General features: G+C 42.1%; 1 protein-coding gene across 3 annotated transcripts; it reads right to left on the reverse strand.

The window, feature by feature from the left end:
* Positions 1 to 13,696: 13,696 nt before the first annotated feature.
* LOC133456218 (high choriolytic enzyme 2-like) lies at positions 13,697 to 17,043 on the reverse strand. 3 transcript variants are annotated; one of them, XM_061734662.1, is made up of 2 exons: positions 17,024 to 17,043; positions 13,697 to 14,474 (listed from the first exon to the last, which is right to left on the reverse strand). In XM_061734662.1, exons 1-2 carry the CDS (start codon positions 17,041 to 17,043, stop codon positions 13,697 to 13,699), a joined length of 798 nt encoding a protein of 265 aa, XP_061590646.1. The 3 variants fall into 3 exon arrangements, with proteins under 3 accessions (XP_061590646.1, XP_061590647.1, XP_061590648.1); XM_061734663.1 differs by lacking the exon at positions 17,024 to 17,043 and having other exon boundaries at positions 13,697 to 14,385; positions 14,416 to 14,491; XM_061734664.1 differs by lacking the exon at positions 17,024 to 17,043 and having other exon boundaries at positions 13,697 to 14,497.
* Between the last annotated feature and the right edge of the window lie 5,518 nt (positions 17,044 to 22,561).

Below are 22,561 nucleotides of genomic sequence, written 5' to 3' on the forward strand. Positions count from 1 at the left end.
TTTATTTGTATAGCGTCTAATACAACAAAAGTTGTCTCTAGACGCTTTCCAGAGACCCAGAACATGAACATAAACCCCCGAGCAATTATTACATAAACAATGGCAGGTAAAAACTCCCATAGTGGGAGAAAATCCTTAAGCCAAACATCCATCCATCCATTATCTATACCCGCTTTATCCTTTGCAGGGTCACAGGGGTCTGCTGGAGCCTATCCCAGCTCAATACAGGTGAGAGGACAGGCCACCAGTCCATTGCAGGGCCACATATAAACACACAAACCCTGCACACTCACACTCACACCTACGGGCAATTTAGAATCACCAATTAACCTATTATGCATGTTTTTGGACTGTGGGAGGACTCCACACAGAAAGGCCCCTGCTGGCCCTGGAGTCGAACCGGGGACCTTCTTGCTGTGAGGCAACAGTGCTAACCACTAATCCACCGTGCTGCCGAACAGTGGCAAGAAAAACTCCCCTTTAGGAGGGAAGAAAGCTGGACCAGGACCTGGATCATAAGGGGGTAGAAACCTGGACCAGGACCTGGATCATAAGGGGGGACCCTCCTGCCGAGGGCCAGACTGGGGGGTCGGGGACGTCAACAGCACACAGCAGGCAGGAGGAAGCAGCAGCGGGATGACCGGGGGGGGGGGGGGGGGGTCTGGGACCGCAGGCTCCGGCCTACAAACATGCACAAAAGAGAAAAAAGGGGGCCGGCACAAGAAACTACAGGGGCGAGGGACAAAAACGATAGCTAGGAGATATTTATAATAAATAGGGCACCGCCCAGCGGATCATGTTGGTGCCCCCCTGCAGCATAGGCCTATAGCAGCATACCACCAAGCTATGTTTGAGACTATGCCCAATCCCAATTCAACTTCACTTCTTCCCTTCTTTTCTCCACTCGCCCTTCTTTTCTTCCCTAACCCCTAAAAAAGAAGGGGGAGATTTTAGGGCACTTGAAATCTAGGGCACTTGGCCCAGGTGCCTGTCCCAATTCTCCTACTCCCCCTCGTTTTCATCCCTAGCCTGATCAGGAAGCCCAGAGCTAAAAGCTGTTTTAACTTCAGCTGTAGCGCTGTTAATATGGCACTTTATTAAGTTTTAATATTTTTTCAGGTTTAAAAGTTACCGTTAAGATCCCCAACCTGTGCTCAGTTTATCCAAATAATGTACGTGATATCGTGTATATATGTAAATAGTTTTGTACTTGTGTGGTTTTACTCACTTTGAAATTAATGCTCGGTTATGTGGGTTTTGCTCATATCGTGCATATGTGTAAATAGTTTTGTACTTGTGTGGTTTTACTCACTTGGAAATACTTTTAAATTGTCTAATAAAACTTGTTACACAACAGTTTTCTCTTCTGGGTTTTCTCAAAGTAAGGTAATGTCTCAAATTATAAACTGTACAACGAGATCAATAGTAAAATAAGGATAGTGAGAGAATCTGCAGTAAAAAAGGCTTTATTTTCTATATTCAAATATAATTTTTAAAAAGAAAAAAGTAAATAATGCGGAGCTAAGCCGTTTTGGGCTTTATATGCAAGTAATACAATTTTAAATTGGATTCTGAATTTTACAGGTAGCCAATGGAGCGACGCTAACACTGGAGAGACGTGGTCTCTCCTGCTGATTCCTGTCAGCACTCGTGCTGCTGCATTCTGGATCAGCTGGAGCTTATTCAGCAAATTACTTGGACATCCTGCTAATAACACATTACAGTAATCTAGTCTAGAAGATAAAATCAGCATAACAATGAAAGTGTATGCCGTGATTCTGGATTATACTTCCCAACGGCTGCATGTATAAACTGAACAAGATTGGCCCTAGCACTGAACCCTGCGGAACACCATAACAGACCCTTGACTGTTCTGAAGAAACCTCATGTACATGAACAAACTGGAACCTGTCAGATAGATATGATTTAAACCAATGTAGATCTGTCCCTTTAATCCCAACAACATGCTCTAACCTGTGCAGTAAAATGCCATGATCTACAGTGTCAAAAGCAGCACTGAGGTCCAGTAGAACCAGTATGGCCACTAATCCCTTATCTGAGGTCCAGTAGAACCAGTATGGACACTAATCCCTTATCTGAGGTCCAGTAGAACCAGTATGGACACTAATCCCTTATCTGAGGTCCAGTAGAACCAGTAGGGACACTAATCCCTTATCTGAGGTCCAGTAGAACCAGTATGGACACTAATCCCTTATCTGAGGTCCAGTAGAACCAGTATGGACACTAATCCCTTATCTGAGGCCATAAGAAGGTCATTCGTGACTCGAACCAGTGCTGTCTCTGTGCTATGATGCATTCTGAACCCTTTCTGAAAAACTTCAAACAGATCATTTCTATACAAATAGTCACATAACTGGCTTGAAACTGCCTTTTCTAGAATTTTAGATACAAATGGAAGGTTGGAAATGGGTCTATAATTAGCTAAGGTGTCTGGGTCGAGAGAAGGTTTTTTAAGTACATGTTTAATTACTGCAACTTTGAAAACCTGTGGTACATATCCTCAGTTTAGGGATAGGTTGATTTGGTCCAGTATTGTCGCACCAATAAGAGAAAAAACATTTTTGAATAGTGGAGTCGCGATGGGGTCTGACATACATGTGGTTGACTTAGCTCTATTAACGAGTGAAGTCAGCTCAGGGAGGTGTATAGGATCAAAACAGTCTAGAGACAAGTCAGAGCCTACGGAAGTCGCTAAAGCTGAAGAAACGCCCACAACCGGCTGGTTGATTTCTTCTCTAATTCTCGTGATTTTACTGTTGAAGAAGCTCATAAAGTCCTCACTACTGAGAGCTGCAGGAATGCACGGCTCAACAGAGTTGTGACTCTTTGTCAGCCTGGCTACAGTGCTGAACAGAAAACGTGGGTTACTTTTGTTATCCTCTATCAACGATGAATAATAAGCTGTTCTGGCTTTGTGAATGGCTTTTTTATATACTATTAGAATATCTTTCCATTCATGATAAGAGTCTACAGACTTACAAGAGTACTACTTCCTTTCCATTTTACACACTTTTTGTTTGAACATTTCTGAATTATACCAGGGAGTTAAGCTCCTGTGGGTGAGAACCCTCCTTTTCAAAGGAGCAACTTCATCTAAAGCTGAATGCAACAAATCAGCAGTGTTACTAGCAAGGAAATCAACATCAGAGGTAGAACCCAGGTCACTGGCCTCGACTACTTCACTATTTTCCACTGTCGTAAGATGAGCAATGGCCTCCCTAAATTTAGCAATAGCTTCATCAGACAAACATCTGCTAAAATAATACCTCCTATTTTACACTTCAACATCGACAATAGTGAATTCAAACGTTATTAAGTAATGGTCGGATAAAAGGGAGTTTACAGGTGACACCAACAGATCATCAGTTTCAACACCGTAGGTGAGAACGAGATCCAGAGTATGATTAAAACAGTGTGTCAGTTTGTCCACTTTTTGTGAGATACCCATTGATTCTAGAAGAGAATTGAAAGCTAATTTAAGATATATATTTATCGCTTTCAACATCCATATGAATATTAAAGTCACCCACTATGATGAATTTATCTGGACTGATCAATAATCCAGATAGGAAATCTGAAAATTCAGACAGAAACTCTAGATAAGCACCAGCAGGGGGCCGATATACTACCACTAACACAACTGGCTTCTCTGATTTCCAGCTCGGGAGTTTCAGACTAAGCGTGAGGCTTTCAAATGTATTATAATTGCACTTAGGTTCCGTTTTTGTTTGGGGACTGGAGTTATAAATTGCTGCGACTCCTCCGCCTCGGCCTGTGCTTCTAGGAATATGATGATTAAAGTAGCCGGGCAGAGTTGATTCATTCAAACTAACATACTCTTCCTCCTGTAGCCATGTTTCTGTTAAACAGAAAATATCACTCCTAATAATAATAATAATTAAAGCTGCAAGCAGCGATGAACGGGCCCTCGCACTCACGGCCACCGCCCCCCATAAGCATATCAGAAATGACACCACCCACGACTTCCTATGTCAAACCATTCAAAATTTATAGCAGAAAAAAGGGACAACCAATCAGAAGAAGGGGCGGGGCTAATTCAGGCCAACGAAGGTCAAGGACTCCATAAATAATCTGATGATAGGCTACCACCCACGACTCTCTATGTCAAACCATTCCGAAGTTATAGCAGAAAATCGGGACAACTAATCAGAAGAAGGGGCGGGGCTAATTAAGGCCAACGAAGGTCAAGGACTCCATAAAGAATCTTATGACACCACCCACGACTCTCTATGTCAAACCATTGCAAAGTTATAGCAGAAAATCGGGACAACCAATCAGAAGAAGGGGCGGGGCTAATTAAGGCCAACGAAGGTCAAGGACTCCATAAAGAATCTGATGACACCACCCACGACTTCCTATGTCAAACCATTCAAAAGTTATAGCAGAAAAAAGGGACAACCAATCAGAAGAAGGGGCAGGGCTAATTAAGGCCAACAAAGCTTAAGGACTCATTACAGAGTCCCATGACACCACCCACGACTTCCTATGTCAAACCATTCAAGAGTTATGGCAGAGAAAAGTATTCTAGGGGGCGCTGTTGAGCCGTTAGGCCACGCCCATTAATGCAAACCATTAAATATCAAATGTATCGCCAGGCCTGGCTTGCATGCCAAATTTGGTGTCTTTTGGAGAACTATCAAATATGGACCACTCAGATGAAGGGGGGGCGCCCCTTTTGGCGTCTAGCGTCGACACGGTAACACTTTTGAAAGAGAAAAGTAATGCGTGTAGTCGCAGGATGGAGACGCACATTTTGATGTATAACACATCTGGGTTCACGATACGGTTCGGGCTGAATTAACTCTCGAAGGAATGGCATATATTGCTCCAAAATTACGCGATTAATTCAGACTGTTCAAAATGGCCAACTTCCTGTTCGGTTTCGGCCATGGAGCCAAGAGACTTTTCTTTTAGTTGCGTCATGATACAGGTGTGTACCGATTTTCGTTCATGTACGTCAAACCGTATTATGGGGCTTGAGGCGCAAAGTTTATTCTATCTGAACCAATCAGATGAAGGGTGGGCGCGCTTTTTGGCGTCTAGCGTCGCCACGGTAACACTTTTGAAAGAGAAAAGTAATGCGTGGTGTCGGAGGATGGAGACGCACATTTTGATGTATAACACACCTGGGGGCACGTTACGGTTCGGGCTGAATTAACTGCCGAAGGAATGGCATAAATTTCGCCAAAATGACACGATTAATTCAAAATGGCTGACATCCTGTTCGGTTTCGGGCATGACCCCAAGAGACTTTTCTTTAAGTTGCGACATGATACAGGTGTGTACCGATTTTCGTGCATGTACAGTACGTCAAAGCGTATTGTGGGGCTTGAGGCACAAAGTTTTCTAGGGGGCGCTGTTGAGACATCTTACCACGCCCATTAATGCAAACCATTAAATATCACATTTTTCGCCAGGCCTGGCTTTCGTGCAAAATTTGGTGACTTTTGGGGCACGTTTAGGGGGAAAAAAGGCCCTCCTTTCGTCAGAAGGATAAAGAAAGAAAGAAAGAAAGAAATAATTAAAGCTGCAAGCAGCGATGAACGGGCCCTCGCACTCACGGCCACCGCCCCCCATAAGCATATAAGAAATGACACCACCCACGACTTCCTAAGTCAAACCATTCAAAAGTTATAGCAGAAAAAAGGGACAACCAATCAGAAGAAGGGGCGGGGCTAATTCAGGCCAATGAAGGTCAAGGACTCCATACAGAATCTGATGACACCACCCACGACTCTCTATGTCAAACCATTCCAAAGTTATAGCAGAAAATCGGGACAACCAATCAGAAGAAGGGGCGGGGCTAATTCAGGCCAATGAAGGTCAAGGACTCATTACAGAGTCCCATGACACCACCCACAACTTCCTATGTCAAACCATTCAAAAGTTATAGCAGAAAAAAGGGACAACCAATCAGAAGAAGGGGCGGGGCTATTTCAGGCCAACGAAGCTTAAGGACTCATTACAGAATCCCATGACACCACCCACAACTTCCTATGTCAAACCATTCAAAAGTTATGGCAGAGAAAAGTATTCTAGGGGGCGCTGTTGAGCCGTTAGGCCACGCCCATTAATGCAAACCATGAAATATCAAATTTATCGCCAAGTCTGTCTTGCATGCAAAATTTGGTGACTTTTGGAGAACTATCAAATATGGACCAATCAGATTTCAAAATGGCCGACTTCCTGTTCGGTTTCGGCCATGGCTCCAAGAGACTTTTCTTTAAGTTGTGCCATGATACAGGTGTGTAGCGATTTTCGTGCATGTACGTCAAACCGTATTATGGGGCTTGAGGCACAAAGTTTTCCGGGGGGCGCTGTTGAGCCATTTTGCCACGCCCATTAATCCAAACCATGAAATATCAAATTTATCGCCATGCCTGGCTTGCATGCAAAATTTGGTGCCTTTTGGGGAACTATCAAATATGGACCAATCAGATGAAGGGGGGTGCGCTTGTTGGCGTCTAGCGTCGCCACGGTAACACTTTTGAAAGAGAAAAGTAATGCGCATAGTCGCAGGATGGAGACGCACATTTTGATGTATAACACATCTGGGTTCATGATACGGTTCGGGCCGTATTAATTCTCGAAGGAATGGCATATATTGCTCCAAAATTACGCGATTAATTAAGAATGTTCAAAATGGCCGACTTCCTGTTCGGCTTCGGCCATGGCGCCAAGAGACTTTTCTTTAAGTAAAGACATGATAAATAAGTGTACCGATTTTCGTTCATGTACGTCAAAGCGTATTATGGGGCTTGAGGCGCAAAGTTTTTTCTGTCTGAACCAATCAGATGAAGGGTGGGCGCGCTTTTTGGCGTCTAGCGTCGTCACGGTAACGCTTTTGAGAGAGAAAAGTAATGCGTGGTGTCGGAGGATGGAGACGCACATTTTGATGTATAACACACTTGGGGGCTCGTTACGGTTCGGGCCGTATTAACTGCCGAAGGAATGGCATAAATTTCGCCAAAATGACACGACCAATTCAAAATGGCCGACATCCTGTTCGGTTTCGGGCATGACTACAAGAGACTTTTCTTTAAGTTGCGTCATGATACAGGTGTGTACTGATTTTCGTGCATGTACGTCAAACCGTATCGTGGGGCTTGAGGCACAAAGTTTTCAAGGGGGCGCTGTTGAGCCATTTTACCACGCCCATTAATGCAAACCATTAAATATCAAATTTTTCGCCAGGCCTGGCTTGGGTGCAAAATTTGGTGACTTTTTGGGCACGTTTAGGGGGGCAAAAAGGCCCTCCTTTCGTCAGAAAAATAATAATAATTAAAGCTGCAAGCAGCGATGAACGGGCCCTCGCACTCACGTCCACCGCCCCCCATAAGCATATCAGAAATGACACCACCCACGACTCTCTATGTCAAACCATTCAAAAGTTATAGCAGAAAAAAGGAACAACCAATCAGAAGACGGGGCAGGGCTAATTCAGGCCAATGAAGGTCAAGGACTCCATACAGAGTCTGATGACACCACCCACGACTCTCTATGTCAAACCATTCAAAAGTTATAGCAGAAAATAGGGACAAACAATCAGAAGAAGGGGCGGGGCTAATTCAGGCCAATGAAGGTCAAGGACTCCATAAAGAATCTGATGACACCAGCCACGACTCTCTATGTCAAACCATTCCAAAGTTATAGCAGAAAATCGGGACAACCAATCAGAAGAAGGGGCGGGGCTAATTAAGGCCAACGAAGCTTAAGAACTCATTACAGAGTCCCATGACACCACCCACGACTTCCTATGTCAAACCATTAAAAAGTTATAGCAGAAAAAAGGGACAACCAATCAGAAGAAGGGGCGGGGCTAATTCAGGCCAATGAAGGTCAAGGACTCCATAAAGAATCTGATGACACCAGCCACGACTCTCTATGTCAAACCATTCCAAAGTTATAGCAGAAAATCGGGACAACCAATCAGAAGAAGGGGCGGGGCTAATTAAGGCCAACGAAGCTTAAGGACTCATTACAGAGTCCCATGACACCACCCACAACTTCCTATGTCAAACCATTCAAAAGTTATGGCAGAGAAAAGTATTCTAGGGGGCGCTGTTGAGCCGTTAGGCCACGCCCATTAATGCAAACCATGAAATATCAAATTTATCGCCAAGTCTGTCTTGCATGCAAAATTTGGTGACTTTTGGAGAACTATCAAATATGGACCAATCAGATTTCAAAATGGCCGACTTCCTGTTCGGTTTCGCTCATGGCTCCAAGAGACTTTTCTTTAAGTTGTGCCATGATACAGGTGTGTAGCGATTTTCGTGCATGTACGTCAAACCGTATTGTGGGGCTTGAGGCACAAAGTTTTCCGGGGGGTGCTGTTGAGCCATTTTGCCACGCCCATTAATGCAAACCATGAAATATCAAATTTATCGCCAGGCCTGGCTTGCGTGCCAAATTTGGTGCCTTTTGGGGAACTATCAAATATGGACCAATCAGATGAAGGGGCGGTGCGCTTGTTGGCGTCTAGCGTCGCCACGGTAACACTTTTGAAAGAGAAAAGTAATGCGTGTAGTCGCAGGATGGAGACGCACATTTTGATGTATAACATATCTGGGTTCACGATACGGTTCGGGCCGTATTAATTCTCGAAGGAATGGCATATATTGCTCCAAAATTACGCGATTAATTCAGAATGTTCAAAATGGCCGACTTCCTGTTCGGTTTCGGCCATGGCGCCAAGAGACTTTTCATTAAGTAGTGACATGATACAGGTGTGTAGCGATTTTCGTTCATGTACGTCAAACCGTATTGTGGGGCTTGAGGCGCAAAGTTTTTACTGTCTGAACCAATCAGATGAAGGGTGGGCGCGCTTTTCGGCGTCTAGCGTCGCCACGGTAACACTTTTGAAAGAGAAAAGTAATGCATGGTGTCGGAGGATGGAGACGCACATTTTGATGTATAACACACCTGGGTGCACGTTACGGTTTGGGCCGTATTAACTGCCGAAGGAAGGCATAAATTTCGACAAAATGACACGATTAATTCAAAATGGCCGACTTCCTGTTCGGTTTCTCGACTTGACGCCCAGAGACTTTTCTTTAAGTTGGGCCGTGATACAGGTGTGTACCGATTTTCGTGCATGTACGACAAACCGCATTGTGGGGCTTGAGGCACAAAGTTTTCAAGGGGGCGCTGTTGAGCCATTTCGCCACGCCCATTAATGCAAACCATTAAATATCAAATTTTTCGCCAGGCCTTACTTGCATGCAAGATTTGGTGACTTTTTGGGCACGTTTAGGGGGGCAAAAAGGCCCTCCTTTTGTCAGAACAACAATAAGAAGAAGAAGAATAATTCCTGCAATTACAATAGGGCCTTCGCACTGCAAGTGCTCGGGCCCTAATTAAAGCTGCAAGCAGCAATGAACGGGCCCTCGCACTCACGGCCACCGGCCCCCATAAGTATCAGAAATGACACCACCCACGACTTCCTATGTCAAACCATTGAAAAGTTATAGCAGAAAAAAGGGACAACCAATCAGAAGAAGGGGCGGGGCTAATTCAGGCCAATGAAGGTCAAGGACTCCATACAGAATCTGATGACACCACCCACGACTTCCTATGTCAAACCATTCCAAAGTTATAGCAGAAAATCGGCACAACCAATCAGAAGAAGGGGCGGGGCTAATTAAGGCCAACGAAGCTTAAGGACTCATTACAGAGTCCCATGACACCACCCACGACTTCCTATGTCAAACCATTCAAAAGTTATAGCAGAAAAAAGGGACAACCAATCAGAAGAAGGGGCGGGGCTAATTTAAGCCAATGAAGGTCAAGGACTCCATACAGAATCTTATGACACCACCCAGGACTCTCTATGTCAAACCATTCCAAAGTTATAGCAGAAAATCGGGACAACCAATCAGAAGAAGGGGCGGGGCTAATTAAGGCCAACGAAGCTTAAGAACTCATTACAGAGTCCCATGACACCACCCACAACTCTCTATGTCAAACCATTCAAAAGTTATGGCAAATAAAAGTATTCTAGGGGGCGCTGTTGAGCCGTTAGGCCACGCCCATTAATGCAAACCATAAAATATCAAATGTATCGCCAAGTCTGGCTTGCATGCAAAATTTGGTGACTTTTGGAGAACTATCAAATATGGACCAATCACATGAAGGGGGGGCGCGCCTTTTGGCGTCTAGCGTCGCCACGGTAACACTTTTGAAAGAGAAAAGTAATGCGTGGTGTCGCAGGATGTAGACGCACATTTTGATGTATAACACACCTGGGGGCACGTTACGGTTCGGGCTGAATTAACTGCCGAAGGAATGGCATAAATTTCGCCAAAATGACACAATGTATTCAAAATGGCCGACATCCTGTTCGGTTTCGGCCATGGCTCCAAGAGACTTTTCTTTAAGTTGTGCCATGATACAGGTGTGTAGCGATTTTCGTGCATGTACGTCAAACCGTATTGTGGGGCGTGAGGCACAAAGTTTTCCGGGGGGCGCTGTTGAGCCATTTTGCCACGGCCATTAATGCAAACCATGAAATATCAAATTTATCGCCAGGCCTGGCTTGCATGCCAAATTTGGTGCCTTTTGGGGAACTATCAAATATGGACCAATCAGATGAAGGGGGGGTGCGCTTGTTGGCGTCTAGCGTCGCCACGGTAACACTTTTGAAAGAGAAAAGTAATGCGTGTAGTCGCAGGATGGAGACGCACATTTTGATGTATAACACATCTGGGTTCACGATACGGTTCGGGCTGAATTAACTCTCGAAGGAATGGCATATATTGCTCCAAAATTACGCAATTAATTCAGAATGTTCAAAATGGCCGACTTCCTGTTTGGTTTCGGCCATGGCGCCAGGAGACTTTTATTTTAGTTGCGACATGATACAGGTGTGTACCGATTTTCGTTCATGTACGTCAAACCGTATTATGGGGCTTGAGGCACAAAGTTTTTTCTGTCGAACCAATCAGATGAAGGGTGGGCGCGCTTTTTGGCGTCTAGCGTCGCCACGGTAACGCTTTTGAAAGAGAAAAGTAATGCGTGTTGTCGCAGGATGGAGACGCACATTTTGATGTATAACACACTTGGGGGCACGTTACGGTTCGGGCTGAATTACCTTTCGAAGGAATGGCATAAATTTCGCCAAAATGACACGACTAATTCAAAATGGCCGACATCCTGTTCGGTTTCGGGCATTACCCCAAGAGACTTTTGTTTAAGTTGTCCCATGATACAGGTGTGTACCGATTTTCGTGCATGTACGTCAAACCGTATCGTGGGGCTTGAGGCACAAAGTTTTCAAGGGGGCGCTGTTGAGCCATTTTGCCACGCCCATTAATGCAAACCATTAAATATCAAATTTTTCGCCAGGCCTGACTAAGGTGCAAAATTTGGTGACTTTTTGGGCATGTTAAGGGGGGCAAAAAGGCCTTCACTTTGTCAGGAAAATAATAATAAAAATTCCTGCAAATACAATAGGGCCTTCGCACTGAAGGTGCTCGGGCCCTAATAACAATTCTTACAGATACAATAGGGCCTTTGCACTGTCAGTGCTAGGGCCCTAATAAGAAGAAAAGGGAAACCTTTTCTGTATACTAATATATTGCCTTCATTTCTCAGGTTTTTCCGGCTGTGTTTTATTTTTGGGGGATTTTTTTTTCCACATCAGAGAGGGGTTATGCTGTACACCTGGTGCGTAGTGGGACTTTTGCGACTTTAGCTTGCTAGCAAAATGCTAGCAACATTGCCCTTTGGGCCATTCTGGACGATTGCAATATGGTTATGCCACTACTTGGCATGCCCACAATAATATTTTTTCTGTCCTGCTGATGGAGGCCCCAACTTTTGTGCATCTTCCATCGCAGGACCCCTTCATACCCACACTCACCGACAAAGACATGGACACTCATTCTCTCAGCATTTCCCACTCCCCGGGGGGTCCAGCACCACCAGGCAGCCCCCCTCCCAGGCAGCACGGCGAGCCCACGCCCGGACCCGGGCACCATGACCACCCCAGGCTGACGCGGGAACGCGGGTGGAGTAAACCCCCGCTCCCGCTGATACATTTATTTTGATTTTGATGACCCCATTTTCTTTCAGAACCTTTTCAATACTTTATTTAATATGTACAACACAAATATAATCCTAGGAAGAGACTTTAATTGCGTTCTGGATTCAATCCTTGATCCGCAACACTCTCAAATGAATGTATCAAAGAGCAGTATCACTATTACAGTAATAGTCTAATACAGTCCTATAATATGACAGACGTCTGGAGGCTCCTTAATCCCACAGCAAGAGATTTTTCGTATTTCTCAGCCGTCCATAAATCTTATTTGAGGTTTAATTATTTTATACTGGATTCTAAATTGTCGTCACAAGTCACAGAATGCAAATATCATAATATTCTAATTTCAGATCAATCCCCAGTCACGTTAAAGCTTAAACGGAATCATAAACATGGATAAATTCATTGTCAGCTAAATAATGCTTAACTGAAAGAAAAGGAATTCTGCTCTTACTTATCAAGTAAAATAGATTTTTATATAAATACTAAGAAACTTAGAAAATCTAAGGCTAGGTTAACTGAAATAGGTCATCAATTATCAAATTTAGAGGAATTACATAAAACTGGTCTGAAGTACTGAAAAATATGACGGCATTAAAATATGAGTATAACTCTATACTATCCAAAAATGTTTCACTTTGCTGGTTCAAGTAAGACAAAACTATTTTGAGTTTGGGGATAAACCCCAAAGATTACTTGGGCGCCAACTAAGACAATCCCAGGCATCCAGGTCGATACATTCAATCAAGAAGAGTGTTGGATCTCCCCTGACTGATCCTGGAAATATTCATGAATGTTTTGCTCATTTTTGTGAACATGTCCATCAGTCACAGGCAGGTTCTGATCCAAAGAATATGGAACGTTTTTTATGAAAAACCTGGGACTGCCTTCCCTATCAAGACAATCTTTCTCCTCATTAGATGCAGACTTCAAACCAATAGATTAAAGAAGCACATCTGTTCTATTATTCCTCCTGACCAAACAGGTTTCATGCCAGACAGACTTATGTACTTTAATTTGCACCGCCACATTTTGTATTCAGAACATATTAAAGAATCAGTTATTATTTTTTTAGATGCACTGCGTGCCTTTAATCAAGTTAAGTGGCCGTATGGGATGGGTAGGATGACCGCTCCAAGATGGCGGTCCGTCACAGACAGGTTGCGACAGACAAGCATGCGGGGGGGGGGGGGGCATAACTCAGCATTTTAGGGGCCAAAGATGATCTTTTATTGTTAAAATAATAATAATACTTTCATGCCTTACCTCAATGCATTGGGGAACTTTTGAACAGAATAGTCAGAGTAGCATTAAAATTAATTCCCCTCTGTATATCCGCCCCTGGTTCATTAAGATACCACTTGCAGGTTACTTTAGATTAGAAATCAAGTCTCAGTTTGCAAAGACTCTTTACGTTTTTCACTTTTTCCTGTGAAAAAACCCTCAAATATCATTGAAAAGCAAAAATTTTGAATACACTTCTGCAGAAAAAAAAGAAGAAGAACAGCTAGCCCTTATTTTGCATTGCTTTTATTTCAAATGTTTTGGTCACGCGGGATCACATTCTGTTATCTGAGCATTTCATACATCATTATTCATCTGACGTTGTTGCTAACAGCCGTAGAGCATGTTGATCCTGCTGGTGTCCCAGCGGGACAGACCGTTCCTCTGGCCGATCCGGGCGTTGGGGTTTCCAATGGGGGTGATGGTCTCCCTCCCCCGGCCCACGGAGAAGGCGAACCTTCCATAGTGCATGATGGAGGAGTAATCATAGGTCGTGTTCAGGTTGTTCGTGTCATGCTTGTGGAAGTTGTAGGCGTTCTGCTGGATGATGTTCTGCCAGTTGATCCTGACGTAGCTGTCGCGGTCGCTCCTGGTCTGCTCGTGCTGGAAGCCCAGAGCGTGGTTGAGCTCATGCTGGATGATGCCACTGTAGATGCAGCCGGCCCTGTTGAGAGAGAGCTCCTGCCGGCCTCCCTGTCTGCCCAGGACGGAGTAGCATCCGCCTTTGTTCACAATGCTGATGTAGTCGTTCTGGTTCCTGCGAGGGGTGAAGCGGATGCAGGTGCGGCTGAAGGCCCTCATGGCGCCCTCGATCGTCTGCCTCTCATACCCGGAGAACTGAGAACTGATGGTGTAGGCGATCTCCACTTTGCCATTGGAGGCTTTTTTCCACAGACAGCTGTTGTACCAGCACTTCATGGCGTTCCTGGTGACGGGAGCCACCAGGTCTCCTTCCAGCAGAAAATTTTGGGCGTTATTGGTGGTCAGAATCTGGGTGGTCATGTCCACTTCCGTTTCTTCATCTTCTGCCATCTCTGCACCTGAACCTTCATCCTCCTGGAAAGGTTGAGCCTGAGAGAGGCCGAGCAGGAGCAGCAGGAGCAGACTGACAGAAGGACTCATCTTCAGGTGAACTCCTTGGAGCTTGATGTCTGCTCAGTCAATTTACATTTTTCTCCCATCCCCATAATGTTCATTCAAGAATCGACTACTTTTTTATGTTTCACTCAGAGAGACATAGAATCTCAAACTGCAAAATAGGGGTCAAAGATATTTCAGACCATGCTGGTGTATATCTGTCCCTACATCTTACAGTTTTTCACAATTGTTTAAACACATTTCCTGATTGACTACCTCACTTTCTCAAAACTCTAAACAAAAATTGCAAAACTCACACACAAAATGCAAAATCCTACACTTCTCTTGCAAAAGCACACTCTACCTTCAAAACAGTGTTAACTCTTCACTAAATGGTATTTCCTTCTCAAACGCCAAACACATACATCATTTGAGTAGACATTGCTAAGCACCCACTGAACACTGATGTGCAGAATGGAAGACACTATAGTATGAATGGAAAACACTATATGAATGCCTCAGTGTTACACCTTCAGCTGTTGGATGTAATATATCACCATATAGTATTCTTATGTATAGGCTACTCAAATAGAAAACAACACACAATTCTGTACTGTAACAACAAATAATATTTTACAGTATTTGGACTCAAAATGTGCAGTCCACTGGACATCACAGCAAGCTGTGGATGAAAACTTGACAGAAAATAGAAACAGAACAAGTATTAGGCTGCATCCTGCCTTTCATCCCTGGCTGGCCACAGGACCTCGTCCACGTCGCAGGCGATGTTCTCCCTGGCCAAGCAGGCCAAGAATACTATATGGTGAAATATTATATCCAACAGCTGAAGATGTAACACTGAACATACAAATGCATGATTCTACTGAGACATTCATTCATTCATATAGTGTTTTCCATTCATACTATAGTGTCTTCCATTCTGCACATGTGTTCAGTGAGTGCTTAGAAATGTCTACTCAAATGATGTATGTGTTTGGCATTTGAGAAGGAAATACCATTTAGTGAAGAGTTAACACTGTTTTGAGGGTAGAGTGTGCTTTTGCAAGAGAAGTGTAGGATTTTGCATTTTGTGTGTGAGTTTTGTAATTTTTGTTTAGAGTTTTGAGAATGTGAGGTAGTCTATCAGGAAATGTGTTTAAACAATTGTGAAAAACTGTAATTTTCTCCACTACATCCCGCCAGTAAGGTTGTATAATCGGACAGTCCCAAAAGACGTGGAAATGGTCCGCTTGGGCATTTCCACATTCTCTCCAGCACCTTCCGTAACTTGGGTGACCTTTATGACGTTCTTTAATTTTGGGAGTAATAAAAAAACGAATCATGTTCTTCCAGGAAAATTCCCTCCAATGACCAGAACTGGAAGTGCTCATTTGAGTTTTGCAAATGTTTAGCCAATCATCTTCTGAAATGGTTATTTTTGCCTCTTTTTCCCAGGTGGATTTACAGTTTTTCTCGATTGCTTTGACACATTTTGCACATCATGGGTCAACTTTATCTAATGCTCACACCTTCTTTGCACAGCAAGAGTCCTCCCTGGCGAATGAGTTAAATATTTCTCATTGCTTTCACACAATTTTCTTTGACTTTTAATACACTTTTCAAAACAGTTAACATACTTCTCACAAAGAGACACAAAACATAACTGATTTACCATGGCAACACATTGCAGACACTTTGTAGCAGCCAATTGGAACTGCTCTCTCAATTCTAAAAATTATCAGCACCTGTGTGAAATCTCTTTGCAAAACAAAGCAAGCAGTCCTCAACTTATCAAAGAGGTCAATAGCTTGAAGTTGACGCCAAGCATGGATGGAGGAGGACAAGGACAAGGACATGTGGCCTGATCGTCAGGCCCGTGTCGACAATGCGTAATTTTCCTGTATTTTTATTTTTTTCATATTTACAGGGTTTCATTTCATTGTGTTTCATTTACAGTACTTTCTTTGAGAATTGACCTTTGTTGTACTGCATATTGAACCCTGTCATTTTGATTGCTTACAGTATGTGCATGTGACAAGTACTGCAATAAATATTTTTCTGTCAGAATCTTGCCATTTTGTACACAGTAGAACAAATGTAAATCAATGGTGTTGACAGGAACTTCAGCAATACAAAAACAGATCTACAATATTTTACTGTATACACATTTTCAGATTTTACTGTAAATACTCTGTGACAGTATATTTCTAAGTTATATAACTAAGTTAGAGTGCTCAATACAAAACCCAAATTGTAGTATGTAGTCAGTTGTAAAATAGTCAATACTATGAGGGTGTTGAACAAAAGTTGATATTGATAGCTGTAGTTTCAATTTTGTTATCCATTGTTAAATAAATGAGAAAACATACATGTTCAATTGAGAAAAAATTGTAGGTTTTGATGGAAAAGTTTGGTTTCGATGGATGTGTGACAAGTTTTGAGAAAGTGGTGTCATTCTGCAAACATCATAAAGTGTTTTGGTTATTTCAGCTTCTGTTAAGGGCTTTGTGTGAGCTGTTTTGAAAAAGTAAACTGTGAATGGAAAAATGGGCCAAAACGATCGAGAAAAACTGTAACATAACGAGTGGAATAATCATTGAGAGACTGTAAACAGGAGTAGATTCTGGAAATCAATTTCTGGTTTAACTTAGATTTGTATGCATCAATCAAGATGTTAACTAAATCAGAGGTACCTTGCTCTGTTGTTTTTATATCACAGTTAAAATAAGCTCTCACTTGTAGGTACCTGAAGAAGTCTCGGTTTTCCAAGTCATAGTTGTCTTTAAGTTTTTGAAAACAGTCTAGTCTCCCTTTACCAGAAATGAGACAGTACGTTGTGATGCCCTTCCACAGCCACTGTTTGAAACGCCCATCCAGTTCGGCGGGTTTAAAATCCTTATCATGCGCCACCCATCGTAATATTTTGATATGATTTTCCAGTTTGTTCTTATAACATTCTGCAAACCAAATGTTTAGGGGTGTTTTTGTCCAGACACTTAGGTTTTGTTTATGCAGTGTGTATAGATTTTTGTCTCCTAGCAAGCTTTGCAGGGGGATGTCTAAGTGGCTTAGTTCTAGACTTTTCCATTTAGCATTATAATATGGGTTGCACCAATAAGTCAGGTACCTAAGCTGAGCAGATTTGTAAAAGTTATCTATATTTGGAAGAGAGAGTCCACCTTTTTCTTTGGACAGTTGCAAAGTTTTGTATCTGATCCTTGGTTTAAGGCCTTTCCATATGAACCCAGATAGCATTCTCTTCCATTCCGTTAATTGCTTTTCAGGTATTTCTATTGGTATTGACAGAAAAAGAAAAAGCAATCGCGGCAAAATATTCATTTTAACTATATCTATTCGATTGTGTAAGTCTAGTGATAATAAACTCCATTTATCCAGGTCTGTCTTTATCTCTTTGGTAATTGGCAAATAGTTAGTTGCATAAATGTTGGATAAATCCTTTGGAATTTTTATTCCCAGATATTTGATAAAGTCATTCTCCCATCTAAAATTGCACAGATTCTTTATTTGTAAAGATTACCGTTTATTTTGATTCTGGCTGAAGGGGAGTGATATAATTTTTTAAGATATGAGATAATTTTAATATCAAAGCCAAATCTTTGTAATGTTAAGTATAGATATTCCCAAATTACTGAATCAAACGCCTTTTCGGCATCAAGGCTAAGGTGCCAAGCAGTGACATCGCCACATACGTCCTCCATGGCCTGCAGCAGTGGGATCCGTGTCTGAGGATTTCTCTCGTATACCTTCCATCTCCAGGCAAAGAAAAACTCCTCAATTGGGTAGAGGAAGGGAGAGTATGGAGGGAGAAATAGGACATCAACTTCTGGATGGACCCTGAACCACTCATGGACCAGAGCAGCCCGGTGGAAACTGACATTGTCCCAGATAACAACGAACCTGACCACCTCTGTGTCCTCCATCTGGTCTGGCTGGACAATGATATTGTAGAGCTGGTCCAGGAATGCTAGAAGAAGTGCAGTGTTGTAGGGGGCATGGTGATGGAGGACGCCGTGGTGATTGATGGCAGCACACATTGTTATGTTCCCTCCACGTTGGCCAGGGATCTCTGTGATCGCACACTGGCCGATGATATTCCTCCCTCGGCGCCTTCTTTTTACAAGGTTGAACCCCGCTTCATCAATGAATATGAATTCAATGGCAAATTGCTGATTGCATATTGCACAACTTTGGCCTTTGGAGTTTAGAAATTTGATTGACTGTGTGTTCTGTGTGAACAGCAAGAGAGGGAATTCAGGAAAATTGTGCAGGATATTGGGAATTGTGTGTAGTGTTGTGAGAAATGTGTGGTATGGAATGGGAATTTGAGTCTAGAGCAGTAAATGTGCTTGGAGTTCAGCAGGATTGGTTCAGCCACCTGAAACATCAGTTTCAGGTTGTGCATATTGTGTCTGATGTTCCAATAAATGTGTTTAAACAAATGTGAAAAACTGAAAATCAGTTGTAGGCTTTGAGATTGAACACGATTTTTGCACAATTTATCTTGGTAATATCTCCCCCACAATCAACGTTACTGATAAATACTTGATTAAAATAATGTTGGTAGCCAGTAAAAAAGCTATTACGAGGAGATGGCTATCAAAAGAGCCCCCATCGAAAGAGGAGTGGATTACAATTGTGAAAGAAATATATGACATGGTAAGACTGACTTTTTCCTTGAACTTGTGCATGGATAAATTCTCTACAAACTGGAGGAAATGGACAGCTCATTTGGAATATGGTTCTTCACCATAGCAGGACACAGTTAGCATTTATTTATGTGATTAATTGTGTTTTGTTGTCTTGGCTTTGAGTACTTTATACTCGTAGATTGTGGACAAACAAAGATAAAAAGACAATTGTCTTTGAGACCTGGACCTAGCTCTATCTCTTAAAATGTACACATATTGATCCACTTTCCCCCTGTGCTTTTTACTATCCCATCTGTGCCGTTTGTTAATGTCTTTTTCTTTTTTTCCCCCTTTTTTCCATATATATTGTAAAATTTCTTAAAAATAAAGTTTAAAAAAAAAAAAGAAAGGAGCACAAGGTATTTCATTGTTTACAATAAGTATCGATCGCTTTTTGGTCGGTCAAAAGTAAACAAAGGGCGAGTGCTCATAACAACTGCATATACGCAATTTCTCAATTATATGTTGATGTAAACCGATTTTTGTTGTCTGAAAAATAGGATATGAATAACCAGTACTGGAGTTGAGGGGGGATGAAAAAACAAAAAAAACCGGTCCAAATCATCCCCCCCTGAAATAAAAACGGTCCAAATCATCGAAATAAAAACGGTCCAAATCATCCCCCCTGTAAAACTGCCATCCCCCCTTTCCATCCCTTATGTCATTTCATCAATGAATGTGGTTTTACTGCTATTTCAACATTTAGAGTCATCACCAGAAAAATAACACCAGAAAAATAACTTATTTGACAATTTTCACCTATTTCAAGTAAATTTTCACTTGAAATAAGTAGAAAAATCTGCTAGTGGGACAAGATTTATCTTCTCATTACAAGCAAAAAAATCTTGTTCCACTGGCAGATTTTTCTACTTATTTTAAGTGAGAATCTACTTGAAACAGGTGAACATTGTTGTTTTTTCCAGTGATGAGTCTGAGGTTTAAGTGTAATGAGATTTGCTTTTACTAAAATTAGACATTTTAATTAGAAATAAGACAAATAGTCTTGTTAAGATTTTGAGTTTTTGCAGTGATCCATTTTACTTATCCTGTGAAGGACAGAGTCATATTGATAAGTTCAGAAAACTGTTTTTTATTCTTGTGTTTTGATGTATTTGATGTAAGCCCAGTGGATATTTAAAGCTTACAGAAGGCTGCATTTAACTGCTGCTATGTCATTCCTGCAGTATTTCTGCAGGTGTTTTGGTCACTGCTATTATTTGTAATATATTATATGATTTGTTATCAGCACAAATTATCTGTCCCCATATGATAAAATCCACCATCCCCCCTGACTGTTTTTTTTTACAACTCGAGTACTGTGAATAATGTATATGTGATATATGTGGAGAGTTGATATTTGGTTCTCTCTCAACGGAAGTAAAAGCTGCTTTATTACTTAGAAATAATACAGTAATTATAGAAAGGACTGTAAAATGTTAATGTGTCATAATCTTTTGCTGAAATATGTTTTGTCTCTTGCCTAGAATATTCGCCGTACTGCAGCCTAAACAGCGAATTATACTGAAGACTGGAACAGAGTGGGAGATCACGCTGAACATCGATGATCACACTTTTCTACACCATTTCCATGTCACCAAGCCCCCGTTTGAACATCTGGTGATGAAGCTGCAGGACAATGGTATTGATAAAGAACACCGTCAAGGGCTACCACCAGTCCCCGCTACGAAGGTGCTGATGTTGCTGTGGTACATGGCCAACCAAAACAGCTTCTGTGAGATGTCTGATGAGTTTGATGTGTCACAGTCCACAGCACACAGGATCATCCTACAAGCGCTCAACACCATGTGCACAATGGGATCATCCTTTATATCCTGGCCAAATAGCTGTGAGAAAGCAGCATCTGCTGCTGCTTTCCACCGCCTCTGTGGCCTCACTGGTGTCATCGGTGCTATTGATGGATGCCACATCAGGGTGCAAAGGCCACCAATAAGAGGAGGAGACTACATGAACCGCAAGTCATTTTTTTCTGTCCTCCTCCAGTGGATTGTGGATGAGAGGGGGCGATTTATTGACATTTTTGCTGGACCACCAGGGAAGGTCCATGATGCCAGGATGTTGAGGGCCTCTAATTTCTACACAACATGGGAGGAGAAGATGGGTGACAACATCTTGCTGGGAGACAGTGCCTACATGACAGGCATTCCCTTTTGTCATCACTCCTAAGCGTGACAATGGGGCTCTAACTGAGGCAGAGGAGCTGCAGAACTCCAGTATCAGCCGCGGGAGGGTGGTCGTAGAGCAAGCCTTTGGACGGATGAAGTGCAAGTGGAGGCGCCTACGAGATCTGCAGAACACCCGGATTGAAGCAGTGGTGATGATCATAATGGCAGCTTGTTTTCTGCACAACATGTGCATTGGTGCTTCAGAGATCTTTCAAGAACACCCTAATGGATGCCCAAGACAGGCAGATGAAAACGAGTAGAATCACTACCAATAATAGACTGCTGTCATAAGTGTTTTTACATTGTGTTGTAAACTTTTTCTCCTACCAATAAATGTGTTTTCCTCAGTTGACTGTTCCTTCCCTTTTATTATTATTAGTCTCGAGACTAATCATAATAATATAAGGGAAGGAAGACAATGGATAATGATCATTGTCCATTGATGGAGTTAATATTGAGAAGGTATCAGAGTTTAGGTTAGAATATTTTTATTTTGAACAGTCAAGAATGTTTTTAGATTGCAAAACAATTAGAATGTTGTATTGATCAATTATACTGCCTTACTTGAGTTATTGTGCAGAAGTGTGGGGTAATACATATATGAGCAATATAATGCAATCAAAGGTAAAACAGACTTTTACCAGAAAACCTGCAAAATCTATTTGTATTTACCCCAGAAGAAACTCATAGCAGGGTAATGTAATAATGTAATGTAATGTGAAAATGTAGAGTGCATTTATGTACAAACTCTGTTGGCCATTTTCATGAAAGGAAAAAAAATAAAATTAATTTAATAAAAAATATTGTTATTATTTACTACAATGACATCAACAAGAACACACGAGGCAGAAATGTAATATAAAATGTAATAATTATTTAATAAATTTAATATAATATTCAAAAGTATGTTTTTATTCAAGAAAAAAAATTATGAACAAACATGTACAATGTCCAAAAACTTCAAGTATCCCCAAGTAGTGCAAATGAACACAGTGCAAATTGCAAATGTAAAGTGTATAGCAAAAATGTAAACAATAACTGAAACGCAAACAGAAATTTTGAAATTAGAGTTTATCCAGCAATCGAGAGTCAGTCCCTCAAACCCTTGCTGGGCTGACTTAAGTTGAGCCAGCAACTCTTCATGGTGCCTCTGTGCCTCTTCATGGCGCCTCTGACTGGCCACCTCGGACTCACGAAGGAACTGGAGGATCATCTGTCCCCTC

The sequence above is a fragment of the Cololabis saira genome, chromosome 12 (genome assembly GCF_033807715.1).
Source record: "Cololabis saira isolate AMF1-May2022 chromosome 12, fColSai1.1, whole genome shotgun sequence".
Taxonomy (NCBI): Eukaryota; Metazoa; Chordata; class Actinopteri; order Beloniformes; family Belonidae; genus Cololabis; species Cololabis saira.